This window comes from Zosterops lateralis (assembly GCF_965231275.1).
Source record: "Zosterops lateralis genome assembly, chromosome: Z".
Taxonomy (NCBI): Eukaryota; Metazoa; Chordata; class Aves; order Passeriformes; family Zosteropidae; genus Zosterops; species Zosterops lateralis.
In genome coordinates this window covers 45,236,724-45,259,366 of record NC_139800.1, presented here as the reverse complement: position 1 = coordinate 45,259,366, position 22,643 = coordinate 45,236,724, and the positions used below count along the sequence as shown (strand labels likewise).

Sequence of the window (22,643 nt, the reverse complement as noted above, 5' to 3'; positions counted from 1 at the left end):
GGCACCACAAAGGCGGGGGCGGAGCGGCGGCGCGGGCGGACAGCGCCCCCCCTGGCGCGGAGGGCGCGTGTGGCCGCTGGCGGAAGCTGCGGGCCTTGTGTCCGTCCGCCAGGGGCACTCCCGCCGGCTGCCCGCACGGAGAGCGCACAGGGCAGCGAAACGCGGGGCGCCATCTTTGGTTCGGGGGATCTGACAGGACAAGGCGCAGGAGCCTGGCCACGGTAAAAGGTGAAACTGGAGAAGGTTTTGAAACAGCCACTTCTCACCAGTGGGTGGAATTGGAGAAGGCAGCAGACCCAGCAGGAGCCTGGAGAAAAGGAGGTTCAGGGCAGACCTTATTACTCTTCAACTTCCTGAAAGGAGGGTATAGCTCCGTGGGAATTGCCCTTCTCCCAGGCAACCAGTGATAGGACAAAGTCTTAAACTGCACCAGGAGAACTGTCCACCAGGGTGGACATCAGGAGGAATTTCTTCGCAGAAAATGTGATTAGACATTGAAGTGGACTACCCAGGGGAGACTGGGCCATAGTCTGGCAGATGGTGTTCTGTCACAGGTTGGACTGAACCATCTCAGAGGTGTTTACCAACCTAAATGATTCTGTGATCCCCTGATGTGGTGTTGGCCAGCAGGACAAAGTAGCTGAACTGAAGACAGTTGTTAGAGAGAACAGCTGATGCAGTGTAGGGGTTTGTAATCTTGGGCGTTTTGAGATGCATTAGCATGGAGAGGATTACAGACAGGCAGACATGAGTAGTAACAAGGGCTGTGCATACATCTGCATCTCAGGGAGGTGTTCTGTACTCAGGGAAGTACTCAGGGAAGTACTGTATTCTCAGGGAGGTGGCAAATCATTCCATAGGTGGTGGAAATGGTTAAAGTCTTTAATTTTGAGCTGCTTAAGTTGAAAGGGCTGTTGAGTGTGTCACATGTTTTACAGTGACTTTATGGAAAGAAGAATGGTGCCAACAGTAACAATGAGGGAGTTAGGAATACACAGCTGCAAATTGAGACACAGGATCCAGGACAAGGAAGAATCTTGTGTCACTGAGAAGCTTTGTCTCCTTTAGGAAGTCACTTGAACTCTGCTTTCCTTGTCTCCCTGCCTTTTCATCTGCCCTGTTTTATTCTGAGAACTTCATTTGTTCCTGCCAAGATGTTAGTACAGTGACTCTTTGGTATACATAGTGTAGTTGCTGCTTCTGGGTGTTGCAGTAGTTAGACTATACTAATACAGTGGAGGATAAAAACCAGAGAAATCTACTGAAAGGCTACTTTGAATAACAGGACTATGAGTACAACAGGAAGGAAATAGGCATATTTAGAGACAGAGAAGATATCCAGCAGAACCTGAGTGAAAGAAAAATATTCTAAAATGCAGAATAATTAAAAAAGAGAGGAAGAACAAAGGCAAAAAGAAACAATGTGCATTAGAAACAGATCAGAGGAAATGTGCATTAGAAATCAGATCAGAGGAAATGTGTACATATGAATGAGAGAAACCTCAAATGCAATAAATCCTGTTTGTAAGAGACGGAGAAGAAAGAAAAGCTGCTGTTCCTGACCCATGGAAAGACAAGTTGCATTGAGAATTTGTTAGATACCAATACCTCTCCATGGACAGGGGGCACCATGAGATGTGGATCTTTAAGAAATCTAGTTTATTAGCTCTGCTATTTGAGCAACAATTGTGGTTTTTTGGGTAATTTCCATCCAGAATTCCTGTGTGATTATCTGGCCCTTCCATTGCTTGTGCTGGTATAGTTTTTACCTGCTACTTAACATGGATTACAGACAAGCCAGATCTTGCAATAAAAGCTTATTTCCTCAGAGTGGCGTAACAGGACAAGAAACCAAGGTGAGCCTTTCTGATGGCAGCCACTGGATTGAGCTCATCCAAGAACAGCTTCCTTATGGCATGGGATGGACAGCAGATCATACACCTATCCCTCCGGACTGCTCTTAGGACTCACTTCTGCATTTTCAGTCTGAAACTAGGTTATTGTGTCTGTGGATTGCTTCTAAAGGTTTTAGGGACAGTAACTGAAAAAAGTCAAACTTGTTGAAGGAAGCTGAAGCATTTTACAATTAAGTTTTTTCCTCATGAGAGCAATTTAGGAGTCTGCCAACTGAGAAAATGTGAAAGCCAGGAATATAACTAAGTTTGAAATTATGGACTAGATCTAAACCCGGTGGGAACACAGGAAGTCCTTCCATTAGCCATACCAGGTCTCTGATCCACTTCCAACCACTCAATTTAATTTACTGAACTACACACTCATTGTGCCATGCTAACTTCAGTCTTCACAGCCTCTAGGCTCTCTGAATTAGGCCTGCAAAAGGAGGATTCTGCTTTCATATGAATCTGCTTTGCAAAATAATACTTGGAGATTCTTGCTGCATCCCTCATGACTTAAAGTGAGTGGAGATCCATCATGTTCCAGGTCGCATATTTGTAAACACACTTCAAAAACAACATTAAAACCCAGCCTGAAACCTTCTACTTAAAAATATGATTCCAGCAGCTAAAACCTTCACGAGGAAGCAAAAACCAGGACAAGAGCTGGGATTAATCACTAAACAAAGACTGGAGCATAAGTAAATCTGCGTGTCCCAGCACTGGAGTGTCAGTTGCTAGTTTTCCTCTTAAGAGAAGACTGGTAGTTCAGAGAGAAATCGGAGCTCTCTGGTGCATTACGTGCAATAAGAGGTGGGTATTGCTCCAAAGGGGCTATGGGCAAGAATAGCTGTAGTGGAAAGAGGACAGAGCAAGCATGGCAAGGGTCATGGACACTGCTGCAGAGGGCTGGTTGCCTGCTGGGTACCCTTCTGATTCTCTCAGGAAGCCTGCCAGCATTACACATCCAGAGTAAGGAGATGAGCTGTGTGCATATAATTTCTACAGGTTTTATCAGTCGTGCATTTCAGTTGAGTTGCAGGTGTCCTCTCTGCCTTCTCTGGAATCCTTCCTCCCTCCACTCCCTCAGGTAATCAGCCCCTTGCAACCAGCCCTGCCTGCCATGTCTGGGTTAGAAACAGCAGATACCTCAAGTTCAAGTGTTTGTGTTTAAATATAAGTACCTGTGGAGAAGCGTGTAGGTGTCAGGTATTTCTGTGTTAAACAAAAGTGTATGAATTACATACACAGGAGTGGGTGGTTCCTAAGTCTGTATCAGGTGCGTAAGTACGGTCTCTGCTCCGAGCTAACAGAAACAGGCTTTTGGAGTAAACATCTACAAAGAGCAAGAGGTGCACAAAGTGTTTCCCAGCTTCAGGAAGCCCCGAGCGGGCAGCCAGGGCCGTTCCCTGGTCGGTACACACGGACCCGCAGGGATGCCTCGGCAACGCTGGAAGCAAGGCACGGTCTTGGCTGCGCCGGGGGGACCAGGGATGCATCGGCCCGGCTCTCCCAGCTCCTCAGGGCTTCCCAGCTGCCGTGACGCATTTCTCTTTCTGACTGGCCGCTGGCCTCATGCAGTCTCCGTACAGTCTCCGTCAGGATAGCACCAGCACTGTTGTAAAAAACCCCCACAAAACCGCAAGGCGCGCGATTATGCAAACAGCTGTAGGAATCGGTGTCAGGGGCGGATTTATTTTTGGGAATGGGGTGAGGTCTTGCAGTGAGGGTTTGCAGAAGAGCGGTGGGGCCGGGTGGAAGCGATGCCGCTCTCAGGGCGACGACTCCTCCGCATTCCCTGTGCAGGCCCGGGGGGACCGCGGGCAGAGCCGAGCCCTTCCCTTCCCCGCCCCGCGCTGGGCGGAGGGAGGCACCGCGCCGCCCCCGCGCTCTGCGCCCCAAGTGCGTGCACTAAATAAAGTTAAAAAACAGCAGCAAAACATCCCAAACCCCTTCACACCTGGCCAGAGAGGGACGGCGGCAGTGAGGCGGGAGCGAGTTTCTCGGGGTGAGTACGGCGGCGGGCGCCGGCCGGAGGGAGGATGCCCGACCCACGGCGGGAGCAGGGCCGGCGCAGAGCCTCGGGAAGAGAAGGGGCGTTTCGAGGAGCAGGAAAAACCCTGGCTGGGGTGCTGAGCCCCGAGAATTGCGGCTACAGAGAGCTGGAAGGAGAGGCGGCGGGAAGAGCTGGCAGGAAGTTTGGGAGGATTTGCAGGGAGCTGCTGCTCCCGCAGGGCAGTCTGGAGTGGTGATTTATCCTTCTTTTATCAAGTCCTCAGGGCCTCCGCTCAGCCTGACCGAGGTGGGAAGGCGTTGCAAAGGTCATCCGTGTCAGTGGAGCTGGGACGGGACAGAGCCTTGCCTGGCCCAGTCTAAGTACGCACCGCAGCGTTGGCCAGAAGAATTGCATGTATGTTGGGCGCCGCAGATGCAAAAATGAAGCCGTGGCTCAGTGTGATACCCTGGGCCAATAGGTGCAGCACACCCATGCTGTGGGCAGTTCCCTCTCTAGAACCTAAAAATGTGATGATTACTTCTACTCTTTTACCAGGGCAGGGGTTAGGGTAGTATTCAGTGGTTCATCAGAATCTTTCTTTTTGTCATGCACTGGCCTGGGAAGATAAGGTGTTAAAAATACTGTCCAGCTCGAGCTGTGCCAGTGCAGCAGTGGGCAGAATTCATCCCCTTCTCCTCCTGGTGCCCCTTTCTGGCTGTACTTCAGGAGGCACAGAAGGTGCAGAGGCTTTGTAGAAAATCCTGCCTGATCTGAGAAGCTTAACTGGCAGCCATGCACTTTCACACCCACACAGACCTTCAAAAGCAGCTGGCCGGTGTAGAACAGAATTGCACAGCAGGGTTTCGTGTCAGCTTTTGCTGAAGATGCCTTTCTGATGTTCGAGGGAAAGGGATGAACTCGTGTCAGTGGGAGCAGAAAAAGGATAGTCGTTTTCCTCTAGCTGTCAGCACCACCATGATAGTACTACAGCAAGCAGTAGGTTTGGGACCCATCACTCTTTGTCAGGTCTTTAGAACTTTGTGATTGGGATTAAGATGGAGGAAAAGCTGGCAGGAAAACTAGCATAAATTTCAGTCATATCTCTGAAAGAGAGGAGCTCTAAAATAGCAATTTATTAAACATTTTGTGCATGTGTTTCTGCTTTCTGAGCTTTCAGAACACCCACATTTTCAAACTTCTCTTTTTGTGGAGTGCTACAGTCCTATCTTTCTACCATCCTTTATTTTTTATTTTTCAAGACATGACTGGAATTTTACAACTTCTTCTGTTGCCAGGACTTGGGATTTTTGTACAGAAACATCCATCATGCAATGAAAACCAGAAAAAGCATTGGGGAAGGGAAAGTTATTTGAAGAGTGGCAGACCAACACAGGTGCAGATTACTCAGAAAGGGGACCTTGTTAAATTTAAGTGAGTTTAGGTGTGGACAGAATTTGTGTGTGTATTGTATGGTTACTTTTTCTATGCTTTGGACATGGAACATATTCTATTTGCATTCTTTATGCACGTGAAGTCCCAGAAGACTCAAGTGCAGTAAGTCCAAGGCCAGGCAGTTATGTGCCTTTTTTGGGAGCATTTTCAGAGATTGGCCAGAGAAGTAAAGTCTTTCATTGTGCCTCTGTTTGTGGGTCTGCTGAAAAGCAGCACAGCTTGACGTCTGAAACTCATGAAATCAGTGGCCCTTCTCACACTGTACTGTGCAGTGCCATCAGCATTCCTTACACTGACTACAAGGATGAGAGGATGTCTAGGATGACCACAGGGAGAGTAGGTGCCTGGGGCTTTGTAAGCAAGAGTGCTGTCTTGTGCAGGCTGCTTTCTGGATACCTGGCTGAAAATGCGGCTCTGGCAACTACAGAAGGCTATGGGTGGACATGAAACTAACCACTGAGCTTTGAAGGGGCTGTCTGTGTTGATGCTCTACTCTTTTTTCAGCAGCAGTCACCATGGAGAGCAATAAGAATAAAGTGGGAAAGCCCAGCAGTAAAGAGTGAAGACTTCGGACAAGCTGACCTTCCAAATGCCTAGATGTAACTGCTCTGGCAGGCCTGATAGTGCAGTATGATTAGGATGAGACGGAAGATACTTTGGGCATCTTGCTTCTGCTTTGCAGCTGCCTTTTTCCTTGTGCTGATGCTCCAGGTACAGGGGCAAGGGGGTGGGGTATGTATGAGATTGCTGTCAAAGCAGGACACAATTCTGCTTTTCACAAGTCAGATGAGAGAGGCAACAGATATTTTCCATGCTAGTCTCTGCTTCACCAGGAGTTACTCTGTTAGCAGCATTGGCCTTGTGGTGATAGGTGACTCTGGAAGTGACATAACCCAGAGAATACATTTCTTGTATACATCCTTAGCTCCTGGAGGAGGTTCTCAGGAATATTGCAACATACCATGCCATGCTGCACTCCCTCTATCCAGCATTGCCTCCTCTTTTCACATGGCTGGGGGGCAAAGCTGGACCCATAGAGACACGAAAACTTCAAGGGTTTTTTAACAGCTAATTTTTAGAAGAAACTTGGCTACTGAAGAAGGGCTGTTTTCTTTCCTGTGCATTTTCCAGGGAGAAAGCAGAAGTTGTGTGTTAAGTTACATGTGATGTGGCCATATCTCAGTACAGAAATGTATTTCCTGCCCTCTCCTTACAATTTCAAATTAAAGCTTTTGCTGTTCGGATGCAAGATGACCTGATGTCTGCAGTCAGTGAAATGCATCCAATTTGATTGACATACATTAGTGCTTGATACTTAAATTCTGGTTTGCAAGCAGATGTCCTGGCTAATGACAGTGACACATTGTGATCTGTGTGTTTATTTCCCTGAAGGTTATCACCGAACTTGGCAATTCAGAGAATAAGTGGTCAGTAATCTCCAGTTTACACAGCAGCCCATTAAAGCCTGGAGAGAGACATGCTTTTCAGTTTGAGAAGCAGGAACTTCACAGCAGCTTCAAGACAGAGTCTGATGTAAATCGCTATCCTGTCCTGCTCTGGTGGTCTCCACTGACTGGAGAGACAGGGAGATTCAGTCGGTGTGGAGAGGATGTATGTTTCTTTACTATCAATAAGACTTACCAGCACAATCAGATGACAAGAGCATTTCTCTTCTATGGTAAGAATCTGTTTGTTTTGAAAGAAGTAGTTTTTCCTCCAGCTTAGTTCTTCCCCTGTAGAGATTAAATATTCTAGGTGACAATGACTTAGAACATGAAATTTATGCAGCTCATTGGGCTAAATTTGCCTGGTGCCATTTGCCTGGTGCTGATACCATTACTGCTCTGTAGAAGTACTCCGAAAAGTGACCATGCATATCTGTGGTATGACTGATGCCTTGTCTCATGCTGCTTCCCAATCACACGTACTCCCTGTTCATGGGAGAAAAGACAATTTCATGTAATTGCCAAGGCATTTAAAGACAGTCTGAGATCAAGCCAACTTTTTCCAGTCTTCTGGCTTGTCACCCATAGCAGAAGTTCTACAAGGCCTTTGTTGCACTTGTGCAAGTCTTTTGTCTAAAAACAATGCACTCTTTGGTAACAGTGCAACTCCTCTGAAGTGTTTTCGTGTGCCAAGAAATTGCTAGCTTTTCTAAATGGAAAGTGGTGAAAAAAATCTATTGATTCTGTACAGGGAGCAGCAGCTAGTTCAACCTTCTGTTGTGCTCTGGCTCTGCACTTCCCATTACATACACTGTGAAGTGAGTCTACAAAACATAAAAGATGCATCATTTCAAAGTAGACTTTACTTCATCAATTTTGTTCTTTTCCTCCACACAGCTGTTTTTGAAAGGAAACCTGAGTTTGAGGTGGAAAAGTAAATTCAAATGCTTTTCTCTGACTGGTATGTTCAGATCTTTTGTCTGGAAATAAATCGGGATGCTGAATTTCTTTCTCTCAATCTGAATACAGATGGACTGGAAATATAGGAAAGAAGGAAAGAAGCTTGGTTGCTAGCAGTGAAACAAAAACTTCTCATCGCTAGTCTTTTTAGATCTTCAAGTAGGTCAGCTTTGTCAGAAAATGTAGTGGTTAAGCATGAAAGCAAAGGAATAACAGCAAAGGAATGAGAAGCTGACCCAATTAATGACAAAGAAAGCTGGATTGCATCACAGGAAAGCTGTAAAATCTGGTGATTTTGGTCTCTGATAGTAATTTAACTTGTCTTTTTCAGCATTAGAAGGATTGTTATTTTTCATTTTTAGCAGGCTTTTGGACAGAGTTTACTCTCATATTTTTAAAAGACACTTTATACTGGCCTTAAGAGGCTCCCTGTAGGATTTTCTTTTTCTTTTTCTAGTGATGCCGGCTGTGAACTTCATAACAAAAAGTGTCAAAATATGCAAAAATTTTTACTTATTTTAAAATCACAATAAATGATCTCACAATGTCAAAACAGAGAGAGAGAGAGTGTGTTTTCCTCTCATTCTCTCTTTCTCTCCCTCTCTCCCTTCTTCCATGATTCAGTGAGCTGTGACTCTGCAAAAAAGGTATATTTTACTTTTACAGATTTTCCTTTCAAGAGCCTGCTGAGTGAAAATTTGAATATCTGAATTTCCATGCTAAGGCTGGATCAGAGCACAGTTTCACCTTCCAAAGAAAATGCAATGATTTCCCCAGTACTTGGTCAGTAAACTAGTCAAAAGAAGAATGATCCAAAAATAAAGAAAAGTACTGAGGAAAAATAGAGGGTCTAGATGTTTTCCAGCAAACCTGCTTTTTAGGGACACCAGTTTTTCTGTGGCTTGTCCCAGCTCACTGTCCTGGCCTGGGGAGCCTCTCAGTGTAGGGGAGAACTTTGTCAAGTGTTGCCCCATCTTATGTTTCGAAATGAGGTGTGGCATCCCATTGCTAGACTTCATCTCTACTTTTGGGAGGGATTCCCAACTCCACCTTTTCAGTGTCACATAATTCATAGTGTAGTATTTAGCATGAGCTGTCACTGTGACTGAGTCAGCATGAGCTGGATCTGTCAGAGCATCGGGTGTGTTGTTCCTAAGAGAGGATGTCCAGCTGTTCTGTACTAGAGCACTGAGTTCTTGGAATATGACTTCTGAACGGAAGATGTCTTCTAAAATGCCTAACTTCTTCTAGCAGCAAATATCTTTCTCTTCTGCATATCTGAGGGGTTCAAATTAATAGCTAGGCAGTGAAATTGCTCGTAATTCTAGTATTTTGGTGCTTTTTTTAGTTCCATCATATGCTTCCTTATTTCCTTAATCTCATGGGATGAGGGCATGCTGATGTCATCTCCTCTTTAATCCTTTTTGTCTTCTTGCTGAGATTGGTTAAGTGTTATATTGAATTCAGTCATTCTGATGTGCTCGGATGTGTATTGTGTCCAGTTTTGGGCCCCTTACTTCAAGAAAGACTTTGAGGTGCTGGAGCATGTCCAGAGAAGGGCATCAAAGCTGGGGAAGGGTCTGGATAAAGAAGTTCAGTGAGGAGCACTGGGATTGTTTAGCCTGGAGAAAAGGAGGCTCAGGTTTGATCTTATCATTCTCTACAACTCCCTGACAAGAGGCTGTAGCCAGATGAGGGTTGGAATCTTCTCCCAGGCAGCCAGTGACAGGATGAGAGGACACAGCCTTCAGGTGGACCTGGGAAGGTTCAGGTTGGACATCAGGAGAATTTTTTTTGTGGAAAGGATTGTTAAACAATGGAATGGATTGTCCAGGGTGATAGTGGGTCACCATCCCTGGGGTTGTTCAAGAACCAGCTGGTCATGTCTTAGTCTAGTTGACAACATGGCAGTTGGTCAAAGGTTGGGCTTGATGATCTTGGAGGTCTTTTCCAACCTAAATTATTTTGAGATCCTGTGATTTTACAGTGCGTTTTTCTTCAAGTTTCTCTTTGTCTGACTTAACCGTCTCTGAGTTTGGTAAGTTTTATGTGTTGCCTTTTTGTCTATCTCTCATTCTTGCCTGCATTTCCACCCTCTTTTCCCTACAATATTACCTGAAAGAGGGAGCACCCTTGTAAGAGACCAAGCTGCAGTGCTGTGATTTTGATGCACAGCCTTTCATTATTGTAGGTATGCACTGTTGCTTCTCTTCTTGGCATCACTTAGAACAAAGTGTTTTCAAAGCCAGATAGACTTTATGAATTTCTCCATGACAATTTAATTAACTTTTAGTTTTTGTCACCATCTGTCACAAAATAACAGATCAAAACCAAGATAACACATCAAAACCAGAAGAAGGAAGTAGCATTTTTAATTGTGTGGCATAGCTTTTCATCCTTTTACTGCTGAAGACTTAGGACTGGAGTAGAAGACAGAAGGTCGATGTTTACTGGCCTTAAAAAAACCTCACCTGATGCTCCTGGAGGATTTTGTTCTGTAGGAGATTTTTATATTACTGACAGCTAACTTCTATCTCTGCTGCAGTAATGAAGTCTCGTATTAGTTTTATAAGGTCGTCCTTGGAGTCATTTTGGCAGGCTTATACAGCTGCAAGGACCACTGGGCACATTTTAAAAATATTCTTTATTATCTTAGTTTTTAGATCAGTATTTTGTGTAAGACTTCTGCTAGCACCCCCTTCTTTTTGCTGTCAGTGGTTTGAGTTCAGGGGTAGAATGGAGAGTGAGAAGCTGTAAGTTTTAGTGAAATGATGTTATGACCCACCTCTGAGGGAAGGTAATTGAGGTTCCTGTTGGTAGATCCCTTGGGTGAATTCAAGTGAAACAGCTCTGAATGACTGGTATGTACATATCAGCCAGGTTTATTTCAAAACAATTTATTTGCAGTGGAAAGGAGGCATGTAGCTCTTCTGATTCTTTCCTACAAAAATATAAAAATCTCATGAAGAAAATACATAAGAAAAAGAAAGAGAGAAAGAGGAAGAAGGAATAACTGGAAGGAAGTAGATGGTGAAGATGAAAAATACCACCTCTAATGGATCCAGTGATGATTCTTGATCATTGTAATTTGGACGTCCGTGATAAGAGTGATGGTTGCAGTCTTTATTCATTGGGGGCCTGCAAAACAGAGTGTGCTGGGTTATATACATTTGAATTGTCATGGGAACACTTAGATCCCTTCCCAGGGTGGGAATTTTTGTGTCTGATGCAACAGTGTTAGGCATGTGCAGTCTTCTGATGGAGACTTCCTGATAAAACTTGGGGTGCTTTGTGGTTGTTTGCAGTCCATAGCCCCCTGTAGAAGTATGGCCACTTTTTGACCCTGCTTCTTGTGACTGTGCATCTCTGTGAAAAGAGGGTGAAAGAGGGAAGTTGGCATGTAGAAAGCATTATCCTGCCTCCACAAAATCTGCTGCTAAGTGGCCCTTCCCCTTAGTTGGCTTGAACACAACTTGTCTAAGACATTATATTCCCAATTGTCCTAGATACAATCAGCCATGGAGTTTGTTACACAAAGGTTAGGTTGCCACAGATGGTAGTTTATCTGAAGATAAAAATTATTGATGTTTTCTAAACCAGCTCTTCAGTGTTTGTTTCAGTTTTTGAACCTCTGTTGCTTGACAATACTGACTAGAAGTTTTGTATATTCAGTGCCTTTACTTAAGTAGAAAACAGATACGGTTCTAAGACAGTGAGGAAGTACCTTGACAGAAATAGGGCAAGTTTGCATTTAATCTGCAGTAAGGCTGGTTTTAACAGTGCAGTGCAGTAGCAGTGAAGGGAGGGCAAGGGTTGCATTAACAATCTGTACTTTCAACTTAGTTTTGCACAGCCCAGCCCTTGAGAAAAGTAATTTTGTTTTTCCTAAGGTTTCTACCACAGTTTTCCCAATTTTTGCAGTTGATTGCTCTTAGAGTTTAGACATGATACTTCTTCTACTGTTGGCATTACTTTGAGGAGTTGTCTTCTGCCAGAAGCTACTTCTTTATGCATCTGGTAGGCAGCTGTGATACATCACCTCTTAATTTTCTCTTTGAAAAGTTAATAGTTTGGCTTCCTAAGTCTCTACAGTACAAAGTCTTTTCAAGACTTGAAGTAATTCTTTTTTTCTTCTTAATCCTGTCCAGGATTTCAGCATTCTTTTAGTTGTTTTATTACTAGAACCAAATTGAGTTCTTTAGAAACTGTTTTCCTCACATCACAGAGGAAATACCATCTGTTCCCCTATTTAGAGAACCAGGGGGTTATTAAACATCTTACTAGTCTCATTTTAGTGCATTAAAATACGAAATTCCTAGTGATCCTTTGAAATGAGGGCCTTTAAACTAATACAACATAAAAGGAAACCACTTCTAATACTAACTAGTGATCCCACTTCTCTAGATTCTTACGCTGTGAAATTCAGTTTTATCTGCCATTATGCTCTTGTGCCTTTGCATTAATTGTGTTCTTTGAAATAACTGACACTGCCTTATAGTGTCAGAAATGTGATGGCTGATACTGAATTAAAATTAGAATTCTGTGTCATTGTAGTTAGTGTCACGTGACAGATAAGAGCAGGATGAACACTATTTGCTTTTGTCTAGGTACTGACTTCAGTATAGACAGTTTACCTCTCCCTCGTAAAGAATATCATGACTGGGCCCTTTTTCATGAAGAGTCACCAAAAAACAACTACAAACTCTTCCATGAAGCAACCATCACCTTATTCAACCACACTGCGACATTTAGCCGCCACTCTCACCTGCCATTGACCACTCAGTACCTTGAGGGTGTAGAGGTCCTGAAGTCACTGAGGTTCATGATCCCCCTGCAGATGAAAAACAGCCTGAGGAAAAGGCTTGCACCACTGGTGTACGTGCAATCTGACTGCAACCCCCCTTCTGACCGGGACAGCTACGTGCGTGAGCTGATGTGCCACATTGAAGTAGACTCTTATGGGGAATGTTTGCATAACAGAGACCTTCCTCAGCATCTCAGAAATCCAGCTACCATGGATGATGGAAACTTCTTAAAAATACTGGCACAGTACAAGTTCATTCTTGCTTTTGAAAATGCTGTTTGTGAAGATTACATCACTGAAAAACTCTGGCGGCCACTGAAGTTGGGAGTGGTGCCAGTGTACTTTGGATCTCCCAGCATTGTAGACTGGCTTCCTAGTAACAAGAGTGCAATCCTGGTATCCAGTTTTTCACATCCTCGGGATCTGGCCCATTATATCAAAACACTGGATGCAAATGATGAAGAATATGAGTCCTACTTACAATGGAAACTGAAAGGGGACATTTCCAACCCAAGACTGCTTAGAGCAATGAAGGAACGCAAGTGGGGAGTGCAAGATATCACCCAGGACAATTACATTGACACGTTTGAGTGCATGGTTTGTAACAGAGTGTGGGAGAACATCAGACGGAAAGAAAAGGTATGTGTGAATTTGTGTTTGTTTCTCAGAGAGGCTTTAAAATGGCACTAGGGTCAGGTTTGTCCCAGGAAGTTTGGTTAACAGATTTCAGATTTTGGTTAACAGCTAGCTGACGGCCACAATATTCCAGTGCCACTGGACTGTGCATCCTCATACAAACAGATATTGGCAAAAAGTGCAGGTGCACAACCAGAATGGGTGTTCCTCACAGTGCTGCAGTGCAGTGTTTGAGCGCGTGACATTGACCACTGAGCTGTGGTCATTTTCAGCCAAATGCTTGAGTTGTTCCGGGAGAAGATTTTTTTCATGTTGCAGAAAGTAGCCTAACATGTTGACCTTCTTCAGATGACCTGGAACATTTGGAAAAAGGTTGCTCAGAAAGGTTGTGGGATCTCTGTCCTTGGAGGCAACTAAACTCAATTTTTCCCTAGGCAGTTTGATATGGGTACACCTGTTTGGAAGTTGGAACTGAACTAGAGATTCCTATGTTCTGATCTGTCTTAAGCACTCTATGGCTGTCTGGTTCTATATATATGTGGGTACATTCAAACCCATTGTCTGCAGCCACATATGGTGACTAAACACTGAAACAATTTTTAAACAAGGTTGCGTGTTTGTGTTTATAGTTTTAGCTGATCACCATCTGAGCAATACGTTAAATGATCAGCCAGTAGGAGGGAGATGGAGAAAACTTTTGAAGTCATTAAGGTGAGCTGAAGTGATGAGATTTACAAACTGGAAAGCATTACACTTAGCCAGACTTTGCTGTTTGAGACCAGTGCAAATCTGGACATATGTCCTCTCTTTGAGTTAGTTTCCATGCAGCCATGGAAAGGTAGAGAATAGATGGATACACATATTCCTTCCTCATGCTTTTGTGGCTCTCTAGTCAATGAAATTATGAAGGCCAGTTTACTCTTCTGGCCAGATTCACGGCTTGTTTTTTTCCCTGATAAAAAGAAAGTGTGTGCATATTTGAGTTGAAAACAGAATATAATGATGATAATATAACTCCTTGCCTTCTAATTTCTTTTTTTTTTTTTGTGGGCTGGTGCTGCTCATTTGCAGCCAAACCTTATCTGAGAGTCAGCATGATTGATCTTGTCCCAGACACTTAGGGGAGGCCTTCCACAGGGACATGAGTAGAGCCTGCAGTGGGAAGAAAAGTGTAACTGGTGTGATTTGACAGTTTACTGATGGCATAGCACTTTTCTTCTCTGTTTGCCTGAATCCCTGAATAACACCTTTTATTTGTCTTCATTGCCAGGGATGGCTGCCCCAGAGGTGGGAGGCTCAGGTTAATCATCTGAGCTGCCCCAAACCAGAGGCATTCTGGTTCTCATCTTCAAACCCTGGCTGGATTTCTCTCCGAAAGATGTGGATACCAAGCTTTGAGCAATCCAAGAAAGAAGCCTGGGCACTGAGGCACCTGGTGGAAAGGAACAAGAATTTTACAGCTGAAGAATTTTGGATGCTTGTATTCAAAGAATAAACACAACAGACCTGTAAAACAGAGTGAGCTCCTCAGAGGAGTTCTGTGGAATTTTCTTTTGCGGTGACCTTATAATTTAGGATTAGTAGACCCGTGAGACTGAATTTAGTATGTTCAGTGCCCAAGGCGCACTAAGAAATGCTAAACAGTAAAATCATTCTGCCAAGTGATATATGCACATATATTCATATTTGGAATGATTTTTATTAATTGTCATTTGTTCAAACGTTTGAACATTAAGATCCTGGCTGTCAGGATTCTCAAAGCCCAGATTTAAGCACACAGCTAGTTACCCTGAAGCAGATGGCTCTCCTTCCATCTTTAGATACATACCTGCTTGGTCTCACGACCCCTTTTTCCCCAGTCCAGGACCCTCCTTTGCTATATTGATAGCCACAAGGTGCAGAGCAGTTGACACCATTGCACAGGCACAGCTTCTGTGCTGCTTTGGAGGTAGACTGAAAAATTGAGACTTTGTCCCTGGCTAGCTGTTTATTATCAAATTTCCTGGCATCAGCAGATTTAGGCAGAGACTTGACGGGCTTTGTGTCCTGACACTGAGTGCCAGTGTAACGTACGTTAGTGGCTGGCATGAGGAAGCACCATCTGTTGGTGTCCAGGGACAGATTGAATGAAAAACGTGCTGGCTCAGATTTACCCACCATCTTTTGCTAAAAATAAGCAGAGCACATGAGTATCTCTACTCCCCAGAAATAGGGTGGGCTTCAATTTGACTTATCTTCTTGCCTTTCTGATGATGTATTTGTATTCTGATGATGATATTTGTATCATGTATAAACATGAAATTACATTATTAAAAGGGCAGGGATAATACAAAGTCCACTGGTGCTGAAGTCTTCACTAGGCCCAAGGAGATGTATGCAGCCTTCCTGTTTTAACACACAAAACCTCAAATTACATAATCTGACAAAGAATAAAATTTGGTGATCTGAATCATCATTTGCCATGGGCACACCTTTGCCTGGTATTTAGACTGCTGCAGTTTTCTTCCCAAGTTCTTTCAACTTCAATCTGTGGAGGAGTCAACTTTAGGAGGATCTGCAAACTGGCAGTAACAGTGCGGAGCTGTTCAGATGAGTGACGCTCATTCATACACATGCCCACATATGACACAGACAAATGGAATTACTAATCCAGTGTTCTTCACATTGCTGGAAAGGCAAATTGTCACCTGTGATAATTTCCATGGAATTGTTCCTTGCACCAGGCTATTTTAAAATTTCTGTCAAACACCTGGCTGTTCTATGAAGGGGTCACCAAATAGTGGCAGTGGAGAAAGATGTGAATAGCACTTACATCTAGAAATTCAGCTGTGAAGTTTACTTACCTTGGAAAAGTTTCCTCACCAGAAATTTTCTCAATGAATTGCTGCTAAATTTTTAATTTTAAATCTGTCAAAGAAAAGATGAGTTTTGTGGCCATGAACAATAGAGTGTTGGTCATTAGTATCAGTCATTGTTTCTATGAGAATATATTTAGTTTTGGTTAACCAAAGTATGCCCACTGAAATTTCTCACCACTAGTGTTTTGCTAACGTGACACACAGTGTCTGTCGGGCAAATCTTAAACACTTTTCCCAGTGGTCTGCAGTGCAAATGATGACTAGGCTTCATGAATGAAGCTGTTCATGAAAGTGACATTAACACTGGACTTACTGGCTTCCCTAGATCAGGACTGAAATCTGGACATAATCCCCAAAACATTTTCAAAGGGCACTGCTGAATGCCCATCTGTTGCTCTGAATCTCTGTTTCACCTCCCAGGATGATAAAAAATCATGAAGGACTAACTACTTGGTGGTGGTGGTGGTGGTGTTTGTTTGTTTTGTGATGTTCTGCTGACTTCCTGGCCAAAAATTGAAAGCCATGTTGTTTAAGACCTCAGGAACTGCACAACTGGATTTTTTTTCTTTGTTTTCATGGTGGAATCTGTCATATCCTGGCCATCTTGAGCAGTCTTGTAGATAGATATTATTCAAAGATATGACATATTTATCTCAGTTTTTAGTGTTTTATTATCCTTCATTTTAATTTGGTGGAGTGTGAGGGAAAGAAGGATTGCAGCACACATTCTGATACTTCTAGTGATCAGCAGCTGTGTTTCAGAAGAGGTAACATGTTCATCCACTGCTATACACAGTAGAAAGAGGAGTCTCCAGAGCAGTTGCCTAGAGGCGTACTGTGGTTAAATTGTCAGTCCTCTCACAGTACCTTCTTTTTACAGGGTAAACTCCTACAAGCTAGTTCAGAGCAACCTACTTAATTTTTTTGGAAGGACTTTTCATTTTTTAATCACCACCTAGAATCTTTTTCCCTGTGCTGGGTGGAGGGTCTGTGAACATCACTGTGGGAGATTTATGGCAAGAATTTGTGCAGGCTAATTAGGTGTTAAAAAGACTGACTATGCTGAATTCTGGGTTGATCTCTCCCTCTACTGCTCTGAGAAGGAATAAGCAGATTTTTCTTTTGTTGCCAGATGTGCTAGCCTTCCTGCTATGTGCAGGTTTGCATTTCTAGCCAACAGACGGATCCAGTTTGTTTGGCAGACACAGATGGTGCAGTCCTTCTTTTTTTGGGTTTCTTTTTGCTTTAGAAAGACAATAGCACAACAGTTGAGAAAAACTCTACTTCCAAAAACAACAGCTGATCCTGGATGAACGAGTGCATGCTTCCCAACCTCTTATATGGGAGGTTGTAAGAGGTTACCACTGGTAACAAGATGTCCTGATTTCCTCTGGCGTGGTGTATAAGGAAGAAAGACAGTTCCTACCGGATTTGGATTTATTCCACTGAACCCATACCCATCAACTACCCCTGGAGTCATAAATACTTGTGGCCTCTGAGCCCACAGTGATCTTTGTATTTGAAGTACAAAATTTCAAGACCAGAGTGTCCCTTCAGGAGATGCTTGTGTTCAACTTGGAGGTGTCTCAGAAATCTGCAGCATCTCTGTGGTGGGACTGGGAAGGTCTGGGGAAAGAGATGACTCTGGATGTCAGCCTTAGAGGTGGTCCTTCTACTTTTTCCTTTGGAAAATTAGGACAGGGGCACAGACAAATGAGAGTCAAGGTTGCTTTAAACCTTCCTACTCTCCCTTGTCCTCCCTACATCCAGCCTCTGCCTTCTAGCAGCTCCCTCTGATACACCTGTACCTCCTGTCCTTGTGACATCTGGTTTTGTAGGGAAATAAAACACAAGTTTTTTTCATTGCAAACGTTTGCTCACATTTCTCCATTGTCACTGTGTTCAAAATACAGTGATGAACCTCAAACTTGTCTTCCTTGGGTTATGGCTCCCTGTGCTCGAGGCAAGCTCTGGGTTGATGCAGTGGTTTCTGGAATCAAGCTGCAGGGAAACAGCTAACATGAGCGTGAGAAGGAGCTGGGAGAAGCCTCAACTGGTCCCTCCCGTCACACCTTTTGAAGTCCCAAGCCTCTGTCCGCACTGTGCTGTGCCATGCCTGTGCCTGCTCCCTTTTCTTCTGTCTCAATCTTCATCTGTTTCATTCTTGCTGACCTGGGCAGTTGCTGAGCTGTCAGTGACCCTGCTGTCTGCTCTCCCTGCCCTGTGTGTGCTGCCCATGGTGCACTCCAGTGGAGATACTGCCCATTTGGCTCCACGCCCAGTGAAGTTTTTGTGCCCCAGCACAGGGCCCTTCCAGAAGCTATTGCTAGTGGGGAACACTTGCCCTTGGAACACTTGCCCCTGCCATCTTGAAGCTTCCTTCAATTTCCTAAGAGTTGCTTCACCTCTTGTTGAGGCTGTCCACAGCAGATGCCCCAATGCCACCCCTTGTGTATGGCCACCCTGTGGCCATTATCCATGAGCCCTTAACAGTGCCCTGTCTCATGTCACAGTGCTGTGCAGCTGGGCTGCCCATTGCCTACAGTGCTCTGCCTTCTCCACGCCCTCCTGCAGCGCTCCAGTGATGGGCCTGTCACATTGCTTTGATCCCAACTGCGCACAGAATTGAGGTTTAAAATTTCTTTCCTCCTCTGAACTCTGGTCACTTGACCTGCTTTTCCCATATTGGTTCAGTTTTGCGTATTTGTTAGCTTTTTGAGAATCTCCTTAGCATTGACATTAGCCAACACTTTGGAAGGGCCTGGTTAGTGGGGGTGTTAACACAGCAGATCATACGAGATTGGTGTACTTGGAATATATTAAAGCACAATGGGATATTTGCCCTAGAAAATGAACAGCAAGCTGAAGATTGAAGAAGTGATTAAAAAATAAAAGGAAGACTTTAACTGTGTTCATTTCGGTGCAAGACAAACCTTGATCCCATGCTGTGGGCACACAACTGTGCGTTGTGGTCTTCAGAGCTCAAATCCCAGCTTTCCTCTCTCATGCAGCATTTACAGAGAAACAAAGCTGAATTCTTGCTTGTGGCAGACATTAAAGAAAAGCAAAGATCTTGATGCTGGTAGTGCACATTTGCAGAACACGTGATAGTCTGTTTTGTCAGCAGCACAGCGTCAGCCTGACATGAAATACAAGTACTTCTGTAGAAAAGTGTGTTGGTCCTGTGTATAGATGAGGTGACAGTGGGGGGGAGGTCTCATGTGACTGACACTGTAGTGCCATGCTGCACAACTCCTTGGGGACTGTTCACAAAGCAGAACAGAGTTAAAGCCAGGCTCTATAATTAATGCAAAGAGAGAGCTTGTGAACTACCCTTCTCTGGTGCACTTTCTCCAGAGTGCAAGGGATGGAATGCTAGGTAAGCTGGGGTGGTATGGACATATGCTGCTGTGTCCTGCTGGCTGACAGTCCCCCTAAGTGTTTTTAAATCATAGTTATTGAAGCCTCAATGTGCAGACCTTGTTTTTAGTTTATCTTCTAAACTCAGGGTTAATGAATCAATTATTAAAAACCTACAGCCATTTGCTGATCTCTTTACTCTCTGGCCTTAGAAGAAGATAGGGTGTAGAGATATTATTTTGCATCTGATCAATCAAATGTCTTGAAATCAATCTTGTTTAATATATGTACATATATTCTGCAGGAAAAAACTGATCTGAAGATTGCTTAAGGCTGCAAGACAAAGCAGAATGGGAAACATTTGTGTAACTAGTCTTTTTAAATCCAGGATTTTGCCCCAAAACATTAAATTGGGGCACCATCAGGTCCATGAAACCCAGTTCATTTTTCTTTCCCACTCCATACCAAAACTAAACACACACACGCCAAGTTAACTACCTTCAACTTCATTTGCTCTGCATTCTGAACCTGGAGTGAGGTGACAGTCTGGAAAAAGCACAATCAAAAGAGACTTAGCCAGAAGTTTTATCTTTCAGCCCAGGTGCGGGGCAAGAGTTTGGGAAAAGGCTGCATGTTCCTTTCTGATAGTTTTCAACAGAGATCAACCTTTCTGGTGCCTGTGTCTCCTGGGTATGCAGAAATGTGGTTGCTTGGCTCCCTGGCCTGGGGTCAGTGAGTGGGGCAGTAGGTTAAGAGGACCGAAACGTGTTGCCTTCAGCATGTTTGGGGAAACCTAAGGAAAGCCATTTGTGTTCAATGGTTTTTGTTGCAAGATCCAGGACAGCTTGGGAGCTTTGTCAGTCTTTCAATGCTGTATGTTGTCAGGAGAGAAGCCATCTCCTTCTGGCCCACTAGCGTCTGCTGGATGGTGGGGTGTCCTCAGGCCTCCAGTGGATAGTGGCTGTGGGAGTCCTTGGAGCAGGGCTGGATTTGAAGCTGCTTGAGACACAGCAGCTGGAGACACATTGCATCAGTTATTACTGGTTCTGAGTCATGAAGCTTGGAACGTAATTGGATGTTTTTTCCCTTTTGTTGGCAACATTTCTAAATATTTTGCTCTGCACATTTTGGCATTCTGGGTATTTCTTTAGCCTGGATAGGCCTCAGGAGACTTTTTTTGAGAATCGGTGTGTTGAGAAAGACACTTTGCAAACTGTGTGCAAAAACTGTGATGGGAGCAATAGTCCTGGCAGGCACAGGCTCACTATAGATTTGTTATCCCCAGAATCATGTGTGCCTTTAGTAACTACACCACAAAACTCTCACTTTGCATAAATTAAACTTTCTGTGGAATGTAAATTATTAATGCACTAAAATGTGCTGCTGACAGTTGTTTGCTTTTGAAGCTATTACTCCCTGTTCCTGACATATACATTTGGTTTACCATTTTCCCAGAGTCAGCAAAAATACATCCTTTCTCTCCCTGCCATGTGTTTTGTACAAAGACCACAGAAACCCAAGATGATTAATTCTGGGGGTGAGAGCAGTACACACAAAAAACCAGTAATAATGGAATTAGATTTAGACTCTGGGACCCTTCATTGCTCCGAAATACTTAATCTTAGAATTAAAGCAAAATTTTTCTCCTGTGTGAGAGGTCAGAATTGGACTGTCTGGTCTGATCACTAAAATCAAAGCCCACAGTCAAAATGTGACTAGGAATCCAGGCAGGAGGCAGCAGCCCTAGGAACATCTTGACTGCCACTGTTGTTTTTGGGTGATTCAGAGGATAGTGTCACAGAGGGACTGCATTTTTACAGAATCACAGAACCAATAAGTTGAGAAAGACCTCTGAGTTCATAAAGTCTGACCTATGAACACCACTCTGTCAACCACACTATGGCACCAGTGCCACATGCAGTCTTTCCTTAAAAACCTCCATGGATGATGACTCCACCACCTCCCTGGGCAGCCCAGTCTAATGTCTGTTCACCCTTCACACTTCCTGTGAAGAAATTCCTCCTAATCTCCAACCTGAACCTCCTCTGGTGCAGCTTCTGGCTGTCTTCAAACCTTAGTTTGGTTCAACAGCCTTGCTCCAGTTTCAAATTAATCTCTACCACAAAGAAGATGGTCCTTGGCCCTTGAGTCATTGAGGCATGGGGAACAGGTGTGCAAGACAGCTTTGCTGGGACTGTGGTCGCTGAGGAAAGGTGATCCTATTCTCAGTAGTGCTTCTTGGTCACTGGGCTCCACTCTTTCAAAGGAGGAAGCAAAGGCTTGAAATATCACCTGGGGTAGTCAGAACAGGGCCAAAGAAAAGTGAGTCTCTGCCCCATTCCTGTGGAACATTTTAATTGATAGCCCCCTCTCCTGGCCCCTCCTCAGCCTCTTGCAGAAGACCAATGTGTCAAACGGAGCACTATTTGTGGATAGGAAATGCCATCATATAAATGACCTAAATATAATTTTAGGGTGTGAAAGAAGCAAATAGATGCAAGCACTTGAGAGCAAAACCTCATCTTTTTGAGGCTTGCCCAGCTCAGAGATGATGGAAGATGATGTCTACACAATTTGCTATTATTACTGGGCTTTTAAGAATCCTTTTTTATGAGAACGATTGGACTTTTCCAGCTGCTCTAGGAAGAACTCTCAAAACTCTCAGATGTGGTGGAAATTGCTGCTACCCCGCCCATCCCCACACTGAGTGAGACTGTATACTCACTATCCCCCCCTTCTGGGAATAGTGTTACTTTATTCACACAAATACAAAACTCAGTTTTGCTGTTGTGACCCAGGCTGTATCATCTGCTCTAGGGTTGCTAATCAAAAATGATTAAAGCTTTATCCAAAAGCAAATTTGTCCAACAACCTGTTGACAGAGAACCAACCATGAAGGAAACATGAGTCACTGGATCCTCTATACTGCTAGGGCATTGCAAAGGGGCTTGTACTAAGTATAATGTAATGTAATCCTACTCAGGAGTTGCTGTACGTCATCAGAATAGTATAAATGTAAATCCAGGGTAAAAGCTTAACACCTGAAAGACCAGCCCACAGTTGTGGGGGCTGGTGAGACCTCCAGAACGCAGAAAACTGTAGATTAGGCAAATGTTGGGTATCATGGTGGGAGAATGGTGCTGACTACAGAGCCACCCAGTGTTATCAAGTGAGTTTACTGGGGTGTATCTGTACCACATGCTGCAGCAGTTCCAGCATCCCCTTTTCCGCCTGTCC

The 22,643-nt window shown here is 44.0% G+C and overlaps 2 protein-coding genes across 7 annotated transcripts; one reads left to right on the top strand and one right to left on the bottom strand.

The window, feature by feature from the left end:
• Positions 1 to 156: 156 nt before the first annotated feature.
• On the top strand, positions 157 to 15,018 carry FUT10 (fucosyltransferase 10). 5 transcript variants are annotated; one of them, XM_083884492.1, is made up of 5 exons: positions 157 to 228; positions 5,851 to 6,054; positions 6,736 to 7,021; positions 12,356 to 13,191; positions 14,459 to 15,018. In XM_083884492.1, the coding sequence occupies exons 2-5, from the start codon at positions 5,974 to 5,976 to the stop codon at positions 14,681 to 14,683; spliced, it is 1,428 nt and encodes a 475-aa protein (XP_083740618.1). In that variant the 5' UTR covers positions 157 to 228; positions 5,851 to 5,973; the 3' UTR covers positions 14,684 to 15,018. The 5 variants fall into 5 exon arrangements, with proteins under 5 accessions (XP_083740618.1, XP_083740619.1, XP_083740620.1 ...); XM_083884493.1 differs by having other exon boundaries at positions 168 to 228; positions 5,848 to 6,054; XM_083884494.1 differs by having other exon boundaries at positions 194 to 221.
• On the bottom strand, positions 10,498 to 15,348 carry LOC310923279 (uncharacterized protein; the record flags this gene model as incomplete). Of its 2 annotated transcripts, XM_083884495.1 has the most annotated exons (4): positions 10,498 to 10,689; positions 10,799 to 10,886; positions 12,535 to 12,579; positions 15,017 to 15,348. In XM_083884495.1, the coding sequence occupies 4 exons, from the start codon at positions 15,346 to 15,348 to the stop codon at positions 10,636 to 10,638; spliced, it is 519 nt and encodes a 172-aa protein (XP_083740621.1). In that variant the 3' UTR covers positions 10,498 to 10,635. The 2 variants fall into 2 exon arrangements, 1 of the variants encoding a protein (XP_083740621.1); XR_014592574.1 differs by lacking the exons at positions 10,498 to 10,689; positions 10,799 to 10,886; positions 12,535 to 12,579 and adding an exon at positions 14,524 to 14,620 and having other exon boundaries at positions 15,017 to 15,114.
• Positions 15,349 to 22,643: the final 7,295 nt, after the last annotated feature.